The sequence below is a fragment of the Lissotriton vulgaris genome, unplaced genomic scaffold (assembly GCF_964263255.1).
Source record: "Lissotriton vulgaris unplaced genomic scaffold, aLisVul1.2 SCAFFOLD_2190, whole genome shotgun sequence".
Taxonomy (NCBI): domain Eukaryota; kingdom Metazoa; phylum Chordata; class Amphibia; order Caudata; family Salamandridae; genus Lissotriton; species Lissotriton vulgaris.
In genome coordinates, this window is record NW_028254584.1 from 83,027 (window position 1) to 94,378 (window position 11,352).

The window sequence follows — 11,352 nt, forward strand, 5'->3', positions numbered from 1 at the left end:
CGCCAGAGAGTAGCAAATCTTGATGCAGAGAATAATCCATCTGGAAAGTGTGCGCTTGTGCACCGCTCTGCCCTTCTTGCAGCCAGCAAAACCCACGAAGAGCTGATCATCTATTCGATAGTCTTTAGTCCTATCAAGATAGAAGCTAACCGCTCTCTTCGGGTCCAGGCGATGAAGCCTCTCCTCCTCCTTGGAAGGGTGTGGAGGAGGATAAAAGGTAGGAAGGGTAATGGATTGACCTAGGTGGAAGGGAGTAACCACCTTAGGCAGAAAAGCAGCCCTGGTCCTAAGAACCATTCTTTCAGCATGGATGGACAAAAACGGGGGCTTGGAACTAAGAGCCTGAAGCTCACTTACCCTTCTTGCCGAGGTAATTGCAACTAAGAAGACCGCCTTAAAAGAAAGAAGCCTCATTGGACACTTGTGTAAGGGTTCAAACGGCGAACCCATCAGATAGGATAACACAAGATTCAAGTCCCAATGAGGAACAATAAAGGGAGAAGGAGGGAACTTATTAGTGAGTCCCGTCAAAAATCTTAACACCACAGGCGATTTAAAAAGAGAGGGCTGATCCGGCAAACAGAGGAATGCCGATAAGGCCGAAAGATAACCTTTGACAGTGGCAACAGCGAACCCTTGCCGTGCCAGAGAAAGAGCAAACAACAAGATATCAGATAAATGAGCCTTTAACGGGTCAACATCCCTCTCCCTACACCAAGATACAAACTTAGACCACCTATAAGAATAAATGGACTTGGTGGAGTCACGCCTGGCAGAAAGTATGACATCCACCACATCGTGAGGGAGAGAGAAAGAACTCAGATTGCCCCGTTCAATCTCCAGGCATGAAGGTGTAATGTCTGGAGGTGGGGGTATAGAACCTGCCCCTCCATCTGAGAGAGGAGGTCTGCCCTGAGAGGGAGACGGAGCGGCGGGTGAGAGGAGAGGTGGAGAAGATCTGTGTACCACACCCTTCTTGGCCAATCCGGGGCGACCAATATGACTTGGGCCCGGTCTTGGCGAATCTTCCTCAGAACCCGAGGAATCAAGGGTATGGGAGGAAACGCGTAAAGGAGCTGACCTCCCCAGCTCAACTGAAACGCGTCCCCCAATGCTCCTTGCAACGGATACTGGAGACTGCAGAATGACTGGCAGTGAGCATTCTGGCAAGTGGCGAACAGATCCACCCGAGGAGTTCCCCACATCTGAAAGATGTTGCGAACAACCTCCGGGTGAAGCCTCCACTCGTGGTCGGCAGAGAACTGCCGACTGAGAATGTCCGCACGTACGTTCAGGACCCAGGCCAGATGATTCGCCATCAGACAAATCTGGTGGTCCTGAACCCAGGACCAGAGACGCAGAGCCTCTTTGCAAAGACACCACGACCCTACTCCTCCCTGCTTGTTGATGTACCACATCGCGGTCGTGTTGTCCGTCAGGACCTGGACCGACCGACCGCGAAGGGAGGAAGGCCTTGAGTGCCAGACGTATGGCCCGCAATTCTAGAAGGTTGATGTGAAGCAACCTTTCCTCCGGAGACCAAAGACCCTTGACCTCCAGATCCCCCAGATGAGCACCCCACCCTAGAGTGGATGCATCCGTTATCACCGTGGCCACCGATGGAGGAAGCTGAAAAGGCTTTCCTTGTGAGAGATTGCCTTCCACGCCCCACCAAGACAGATCCGCCGCAGTTTCTCTGGAGATCCTCACTGACTCCCCGAGATCCCCGTTGTGTTGATACCACTGCCTGCTGAGGCACCACTGGAGTGCCCTCATGTGACAGCGTGCATGGTTGACCAGGAGAATGCAAGAAGCCATCAGACCGAGCAGGCGAAGGACCTTCAGGACCGGAACAACCGCTCCACTGTGAAATAAAGGAATCATTTCCTGAATGTCGCGAATCCTTTGCGGAGGAGGGAATGCACGACATACAGTAGTGTCCAGTACCGCACCTATGAACAGGTTGCGCTGGGAGGGCACCAGGTGAGATTTGGGCACGTTTATCGAAAAACCCAACCTGAACAACAGCTGCGATGTCTCTTGCAGGTGATGAAGCACCTTCTCGGGCGACTCCGCCTTGATTAGCCAGTCGTCCAGATACGGGAATACGGGTATCCCCGACCTCCTGAGATGTGCAGCCACCACTGCCATCACCTTGGTGAAAACTCGAGGCGCAGTAGTAAGACCAAACGGAAGGACCGCAAACTGGTAGTGTTGCGATCCCACCGTAAAACGGAGATACTTCCTGTGCGACTTCAGGATTGGGATGTGAAAATACGCATCCTGCAAGTCGATCGACACCATCCAGTCTTCTTCCAAAAGCGCTTGAAGAACCTGCGCAAGAGTGAGCATTTTGAATTTCTCCTGCTTGAGATAGAGATTCAAAATCCTGAGGTCCAGGATTGGACGTAACCTGCCATCCTTCTTGGGGATCAGGAAATACCGGGAGTAGAACCCCTGACCCCTTTCCTGCTCTGGAACCACCTCTATCGCACCTTTCTTGAACAAAGCCAGGACTTCTTCCTGCAGACGAACAAGGTGGTCCTCCGAACAAAAACCCTGGCAAGGAGGGTAATTGGGAGGGAACTCCTGGAAAGGAAGAGCATACCCATTTTCTACGAGATTGAGAACCCAAAGATCTGATGTAACCGATTCCCAATCCCGTAGAAAATGAGTAAGCCGACCCCCCACCGGAGCCACATGATCCAGAATGGCGGATCTAGGGCTGCTTTGCTGCAGGGGGAGGGGGTTGGTTATTAGAGGAAGAGGAGGAGGAGGAGGAGGCCTGGCGTCCACGACCACGGCCCCTTTGCTTTCCTCTGTAGGTTTTATACAGAGGATTCGGACGCTGCTGCTGTCCCTGGTTGTAGGGACGAAAATTGGATCTGCCAAAACCCCTGTACTTCCTAGCCACAGAGCCCCTCATCTGAAGGCCCAAAGACTTCGCCGTAGCCCGGCTGTCCTTGAACCTCTCCAAAGCTACGTCAGCCTTCTTGCCAAAGAGGCCTGTCCCATCAAATGGCAAGTCCAACAATGTAGACTGAACATCCGAAGAAAAATCAGAGGACTTAAGCCATGCGGCCTTTCTTGTAGCAACAGTAGAGCCCATAATTCTGGCAACAGAGTCCACCGTGTCCATACCACTCTGTATAACCATACGAGCTGCAGCCTGAGTATCAGCAACCACCTCGTTAAAGTTCTTCCTATCGTCCTCCGGAAGCTTAGGAGAAAGTTGCTTAACAGAGTCCATTAAAGCATGAACGTACCTCCCCAAAAGGCAGGTAGCATTGGTGGACTTCAAGGCCATGCTACCTGAGGAGAAAATCTTCTTTGCAGACTGGTCCAGTTTCTTAGAGTCCTTGTCTGCCGGCACCTGAGGGAATGAGCCCGCAGCCCTGCTGGAACAGGCGGCCTGCACTACCAGACTCTCCGGTGCAGGATGAGAGGAAAGAAATTCAGGGTCATCAGGAGCCACCCTGTAACGCCTTGCCACAGACCTGGAAACCGCAGGAGCAGACAAAGGTCTCTTCCAGACCTCCTTAATTGGTTCAGTCAATGCATCCGTAAAAGGAAGAGTAGGCTCCACAATTGAAGAAGGCGAATGCAAAACCTCCGTAAGGATGTTGGGCTTGTATTCAACTGTGGGCAAAGTCAAGCCTAGCAACTCTGCAGCCTTCTTAATAACAACATGATAGGGTGCCAAGTCCTTAGAAGGAGCGTCTGAAACGGTTGGCAAACCCCACTCAGGAGAAAGTTCCAGGCCACTTGCATCTTGAAGGTCCTCAAAACAATCCCCCTGATCTTGCAACTCCCCTTCCTCAACCTCGGAGTCCATACACTCCTTCTCCTCCAAGAGGCGTTGAGCCCTGCGCCTTGACCACTCCATACGGACCGAAGTCGATGGATCCGGCAACGACTCCGACGGCGCCGGAGCCGACGTCGAGCGAGGAGCCGGAGGACGGGAAGTACCACGATCAGAATCACCACGAGGCCGATCCGGAGTCGGCGAAGCCGCATGCGAAGTCGACGACCTCGGCGGCGCCGTACCGAGCCAAGGAGTACAAGGCGTCGGCATAAACGGCATAAAGGGGGCCGGGGCATAAGCCTGGGGCACACCCAAATTGAAAGACAAAGGACCCATGGGACCAACATGCGCACCAGAGGGGTACATTGCCCTCGAGTAAACACCAAACATGGCGTTTAAAAACTGCGAGGGATCCTGATCCTGACCTGGACCTGGAAAGGGTGGGTACGAACCCAATGGCAGCTCCAAAGGCGCACCCTGGCCCTCTTGCTCTTCAGGCTCCACAACCGGAGTCGATGCTCGAGGAACCTCTTCTTCATGCACCGATGAATGGTGCGACTCAAGATCCTGTTCCGGCTCTTGAACTGGAGAACCAACGTGAGAACAAGCAGGAGAAGGAGACACAAAGTCCTTGTGATGTTTACGTGACTTCTTCCTCGAATCCGAAGACTCCTTGCCAGAGTGGTGTCTGGAGTGATGTTTACTCCTCTTATGCTTCTTTCTCGAGGAGCCCGAAGCATGGCCCGAGGCCAACTTGGATCCGGACCTCGACCTCCCGGACCTCGACCTCCCTCTGGACTTCGATCTCTCTCTCGACCTCGACTTGCCCCTCGAAGCCGACCTCGACTTCGACCGCGACAGCTGTCTCGACTTCGAGCGCCTGGACACTGACCTCGAAGACCTTCCGGCTTCCCTTTCCTTCACCTTTGCAAGCAGAAGCTTCGCCTCCCGCTCTCGCAAGGCTTTGGGGTTCATCTTGTCACAGGAACGACAGTTCTTAACATTGTGTCCCGAACCAAGACACCACAGGCAGTCGGAATGCGGATCGGTGATCGACATCATCCGGGAACAGGAACCACATTGTTTAAAACCGGTCTTCCTCGACAACATCTTCGGCGTTGAAGTGAACTCCAACAGAGAAACAGAATCAGCAAAACAGCGAAGAGATACAAAAGTATCGCAGAAGATCACAGAAACCGTTAGCGTCGACGACGCGGAAAAAAGGGAACTGACGTCATCACGCCGACGTGGGCCTGATATGGAGTCGGTGACGTCGGACGGAGTCGCGCGCGATGCCGTGCTCCTATGACGTCGTCTACGCCGGCGTGCTACGAAGAATTTTCCGAACGTTGCTGGCGCAAGGGGGATATTCACAAGGTGAGGAATCCACACGGCAGATGTATCTATCAGAATATTTTTACACATTAAGGCTGTTTGTTTTGTGCCATAGCTAATGGTGGGGAGGGGTCAACCAATCCACCAATTTCTTATGGTGCTTAAATAGTGTGGCGTCCAATTACTCAGATGGTATTGGCTCTGTGGCGGTCCATTTGGGGATTTTGTTGGCAAACTACATTGTGTGGTTGAATGGTTTGAAGGGCGTGGGTTACTGTGTTACCATTGGGGGGAAAGGAGTTGGCCTAACAACCACAAATCTGGAGAACTGGGTTCGAGTCTTGACAATGACGCTGAACATCCTGTGATTCTGGGCAAATCACTTAATCTCCCCATGCCTAACACAAATGAATGTGTGTCCTCATGTAACATAAATGGTGCCATGTAAATAAAGCGCTCTGATACCCGATTCGGGTCAAGTTCGCGCTATATAAAACTCTGAAAAAATAAACTAACATCACATCCTGGAAAGTGGGAAAGGGGCTAGCAGCATTCCACCCTAAACTGTGTGAATATTGAGACGGCCTTGTGTTCTTTCTGTGATTCAGGTCTTGCAACCATAAGCCTAACCAGATACATCTGTAGAGATATCAAGCAGGGGCAACAAGTCCACATAACACAATCTGTATTCTTATTGTACAAACATTATGCTGAGGCACTTCTATAACTTGATATACCAAAAACACACCTATAGTCTCATTCATGTGTATGAAAGCAATTTATGCAGTATGGCCCTACCTCTCTCGAAACTAACTTAAGTGATTTTTATCATCAAGGGGAAGACATCCCTTAAGGATAAGAACCCTCACTCACCCGAAGGTGACATGCTTCATCATATGGGTCCTCCTTACCAGTGTAGAAAACCTAGTCAACACTGGAAGCTGCTACTTCGAAGTTTAAGGAAGGGGCTCAGAGATATTGTTTTGGTAAGGAGGAGGATAGTAATCCCATATGTGAGATGAGTGTAGTGAGGTTTGCAGCGCTGTGTGAAAGAATAGGAAGTGAGTTAAAACTTCCTAGATAGAAATCACTGACAATTGCTTTATTAATGTGTTCTACCCGACAGGATTAAAATGAAACAACACAGTGGTATGGATATATAACCACTGTCACTTTATGGTCAACATGTTTCAGCCTGTTGATCAAACCTATGTATCAGCGGCTTTCTTCAGGACCAGATATAATCGTGCTATTGCTGCTGCAACAATGTGAAAAATAATAATGTTTATACAACACCGGTATTCCTGTTTTTCTTTCTTTTGTCAGGTTATACCCAAGGTATCTATGGATAAAAGACAAGGAACAGGAAATGGGGAAAGAAGGTTCGAGAGGGAGAAAAAAGGCAAAAAACTATAAATCACATGATAACTTGATCATGTGTATTGTCACTATGTCACAAGTCTATTTATACTTCTTATTAGTCACAATCAATAAGGACTTACACTCAACTGTAGGATAGCCCTGCCTCACCTCTACCTGACAGGCTGCTCTGGAGGGAGGCCCCGCGCAGCGGGAGAGAAAAGAAAAGTGACAAAGGTGTCAGAAATTTCTACACACCGCTCCACTTAACTCCTAATATATTTGTAAACCAGGAGGCCAATAAGCACATCTAGGTCAGGCAGTTACAGAGACCCCACGCACAACTCCTCTTAATTTCTCTTTAATTTGAAAAGAGGAGGGTATTTAAGAAATAGCCAGAAATTCTATCGGGAGTGAAAGATGATATTCTACTTCACAATGCATGAATACCACTCGTTTGTGACTTACAGCGATCAAAATCACAACAACGATATAGTCCCTGCTAAATCGCTTACCTTTCCGTCGGTACCTTGACTCAAGAAAGAGCTCGCCCCGGGAAGTACCGAACGGGATGGCGAGCTCGCATTTATACACGTACGGCATGATTGCCTGCCGCTGTGCAAGAAATGGGTCCTTACGTTATAGCGGTCCTCGCCGTTGCCTGTGTATTCCATTGCGCATGTGTCTTTACGGGTGACACTATACTCTGTGCATGCACACTCTACCAGCTTATTTTTTAAAACGTTTCTTTAGGCGATATACCAAAATTGTCAACACATGAACCAAGAAGGAAACTGTAGACACAGTACCTTCCTATGAATCGTACACTCCTGTTTATGCTGCCTCGTTCTCTCAGGGAGAACCGTACATTATAATAGGCATATGTGACACTACTTTCCGCGCCTGATCAGTGTCATTTTCTCAGCTTTCCGTACTAGAGAAATGTGCAAAATCAAGACTCATGGGCCCCATAGAAACGCGGTACTTGTAATTATAGTTACCCTCTTGTCCCATTCAATTAGGCATATATTAGTGTGAGTGATATTTTTAACGCGCGCCTGATCAATGTCATTCTCACATTCACAGCGGCAGGCAATCATGTCGGTACCTCCCGGGGCGAGCTCTTTCTTGAGTCGAGGTACTGACGGAAAGGTAAGCGATTTAGCAGGGACTATATCGTTGTTGTGATTTTGATCGCTGCAAGTCACAAACGAGTGGTATTCATGCATTGTGAAGTAGAATATCATCTTTCACTCCTGATAGAATTTGTGGCTATTTCTTAACCCCTTAAGCGATGCGCCCGTCCAGCGGCCGACGGCACCACTACCTCGGGAGTGCTGCCGTCGGCCATTGGATGTTCCAACTGCACCTGCGTAATGGAACGTTCAGCACTGGAGCTGGACGTTCCAAAGCAGCTAAGGTGGTAAATACCCTCCTCTTTTCAAATTAAAGAGAAATCAAGAGTTGTGCTTGGGGTATCTGTAACTGCCTGACCTAGATGTGCTTATTGGCCTCCTGGTTTACAAAGATATTAGGAGTTAAGTGGAGAGGGTGTAGAAATTTCTGACACCTTCGGCACTTTTCTTTTCTCTCCCGCAGCGCGGGGCCTCCCTCCAGAGCAGCCTGTCAAGTAGAGGTGAGGCAGGGCTATCCTACAGTTGAGGGTAAGTCTTTATTGATTGGACAAGGCGCTGGAGTGGATCACCTCCTTCCTCGACGGGAGAACACAGAGAGTCCGCCTACCACCGTACAAGTCAGAGGCCACCGAAGTCATCTGCGGCGTCCCCCAAGGATCATCTCTGAGCCCCACCCTCTTCAACGTCTACATGAGCCCCCTCGCGGCCATCGTACGCAAACACAACCTCAGCATAATCTCCTACGCGACGACACCCAGCTGATCCTCTCCCTGACCAACGACCCCGCCGCCGCCAGAGCCAACCTGCACGAAGGGATGAAAGAGGTAGCCGAGTGGATGACGACCAGCCGCCTGAAACTGAACTCGGACAAGACGGAGGTCCTCATCCTGGGCTCCTCTCCCTCCGCCTGGGACGACTCCTGGTGGCCTCCCGCCCTGGGCACCGCACCCAAACCGACAGACCATGCACGCAACCTGGGCTTCATCCTGGACTCCTCCCTCTCCATGACCAGGCAAGTCAACAACGTCTCCTCGGCATGCTTCAACATCCTACGCATGCTACGGAAGATCTTCTGGTGGATCCCCACCGAGACCAGGAAGACCGTCACCCAGGCCCTCGTCACCAGCCGACTGGACTACGGCAACGCCCTCTACGCCGGGACCACCGCCAAGCTCCAGAAGAGACTCCAGCGGATCCAGAACGCCTCAGCCAGACTCATCCTCGACATCCCACGAACCAGCCACATCTCCGGACATCTGCGAGACCTTCACTGGCTCCCCGTCAACAAAAGAATCACCTTCCGCCTCCTCACCCACGCACACAAAGCCCTACACGACCAAGGCCCGAGCTACCTCAACAGCCGAGTCAACTTCTACGCTCCCAAACGCCACCTCCGATCAGCCAACCACGCCCTCGCCGCCGTCCCCCGCATCCGAAGAGCGACTACAGGAGGAAGGTCCTTCTCCCACCTGGCCGCCAAGACCTGGAACTCCCTCCCTACCGACCTGCGCCTGACCCAAGACCACCTCTCCTTCAGGAAGAAGCTGAAGACCTGGCTGTTCGAGCAGTAGCGGCCCCCCCCCCCCCCAGCGCCTTGAGACCCCACGGGTATGTAGCGCGCTTTATAAGTGTCACTGATTGATTGATTGATTGACTAACAAGAAGTATAAATAGACTTGTGACATAGTGACAATACACATGCTCAAGTTATCATGTGATTTACAGTTTTTTGCCTTTTTTCTCTCTCTCGAACCTTCTTTCCCCATTTCCTGTTCCTTGTCTTTTATCCATAGATACCTTGAGTATAACCTGACAAGAGAAAGAAAAACAGGAATACCGGTGTTGTATAAACATTATTATTTTTCACATTGTTGCAGCAGCAATAGCACGATTATATCTGGTCCTGAAGAAAGCCGCCGATACATAGGTTTGATCAACAGGCTGAAACATGTTGACCATAAAGTGACAGTGGTTATATATCCATACCACTGTGCTGTTTCATTTTAATCCGGTCAGGTAGAACACATTAATAAAGTAGCAGTTTTAACTCACTTCCTATTCTTTCACACAGCGCTGCAAACCTCACTACACTCATCTCACATATGGGATTACTATCCTCCTCCTTACCAAAACAATATCTCTGAGCCCCTTCCTTAAACTTCGAAGTAGCAGCTCCCAGTGTTGACTAGGTTTTCTACACTGGTAAGGAGGACCCATATGATGAAGCATGTCACCTTCGGGTGAGTGAGGGTTCTTATCCTTAAGGGATGTCTTCCCCTTAATGATAAACATCACTTAAGTTAGTTTCGAGAGAGGTAGGGCCATACTGCATAAATTGCTTTCATACACATGAATGAGACTATAGGTGTGTTTTTTGGTATATAGAGTTATTAATGAGGGAACACACCCACTGGTCTATAAACTTTCCCTTCTGACCCCTAATCTACGGTAGTGTAATAACTTCTATAACTTGCACATGTCAATGTCAAGATATGCCAGATAACTTCCCTCGGACTAATGCACAAATAACACCAACGAAAATCTATAGGTAAAAAATCCTGCTGCAGCAGTATGTGGCCTAAATCTCTCAGCTTCATCAAGCAATACACAACCAGCTTCCACCAACTGCTCGGTTTAAAACCAGCTACGAAATAACGGGTTTTAACTATTGCCCTTCAAACACTACTCAACATTCGCTTTCTCGGACACACTCAACTAGAAATCCAAAGGAGAAGGTTGGTCTCTGTTGGTAGTGCTTTACATTGAGAAGCATACACGTCAGGACTCCCTATGAACCCACGCTTCACACTACCACTTTGAGCTTGTTTCGCCTTCACTGCAGATTACTACCTACAAGTATCTTTTGCTGTCCTTCCTAAACGCTTAAGACCTCACGACTCAGCAAACATGTACCCTCGTCATTTTAAATGCATCCACCAGACTAAGACGAAATCCGCCATACGACATAAACTCAATTTCGACCCCAATTTTCCTCACGACACTCACCTCAGCCGCCCCAAACGTATCCCCCTGCTTCGCCTTACCGATCTAACCCTTTCCCACAGAGACATAACCTCAGCCTTACCTTCCACCTCGTCCATGAAGCTGAGAGGGGCGCTCTTGGGCACCCCGCTTTCCTCGCGAGCTTTCTTGCGCACCTTGGGCCGGGGCTGTGCCTGAGGCAGCCCGTTGTTGCTCTGTGAATTCATGATTGCGGAGGCATCGAAGGGGGTGTATCCAGGCTCCGATCCGGAGATGACCATCCAGGCGTTGAGCGCTGGATCCTGGGCCATGCCGTAGGACTGGTATATTACCGGGGGCTCGGGGATCCGTTCATTCTCCTCCTCCCTCTCTCTCTCCTCCGACTCAGAATCGTTCCTCTTGCGTAGGTTCACCCGACGGACCTTGCGGAACATGGCGGCTAGAGAGAAGGCCGGTAGCCAGCAACCGAGAGCGGCGCGAGAATCGGATGCCTGCAGCGGCTCCGGTACTAACCACCAAGTCCAAGCACACCGGAAGAGCGCCGCTAGAAACTGGAACCATAGAGTAGCGTCACGTCAGTGCCTTCAGCCAGACTACCAACGCCCCCTGCCGATACCGCCAGGAACAACAGACTCCAGCCAACCTAGACAGACTTGAAGCATGACGTCACAGCTACGCCACCAACCTTTTCGGGTTGAGACTGGAAAACCTGGCTACGTTCTCATGAGTTGAAAA

General features: G+C 50.3%; 1 protein-coding gene across 2 annotated transcripts in view; it reads right to left on the minus strand.

Moving 5' to 3' along the window:
• The window catches only part of LOC147659497 (PAX3- and PAX7-binding protein 1-like), a 60,314-nt gene extending 49,165 nt beyond the window's left edge, over window positions 1-11,149 (minus strand). For both annotated transcript variants that reach the window (XM_086951698.1, XM_086951699.1), the window contains exon 1: window positions 10,721-11,149. In XM_086951698.1, coding sequence (XP_086807824.1) covers window positions 10,721-11,051 — 331 coding nt within the window. In that variant the 5' untranslated portion in view covers window positions 11,052-11,149. The remainder of the gene's footprint in view (window positions 1-10,720) is intronic.
• Window positions 11,150-11,352: the final 203 nt, after the last annotated feature.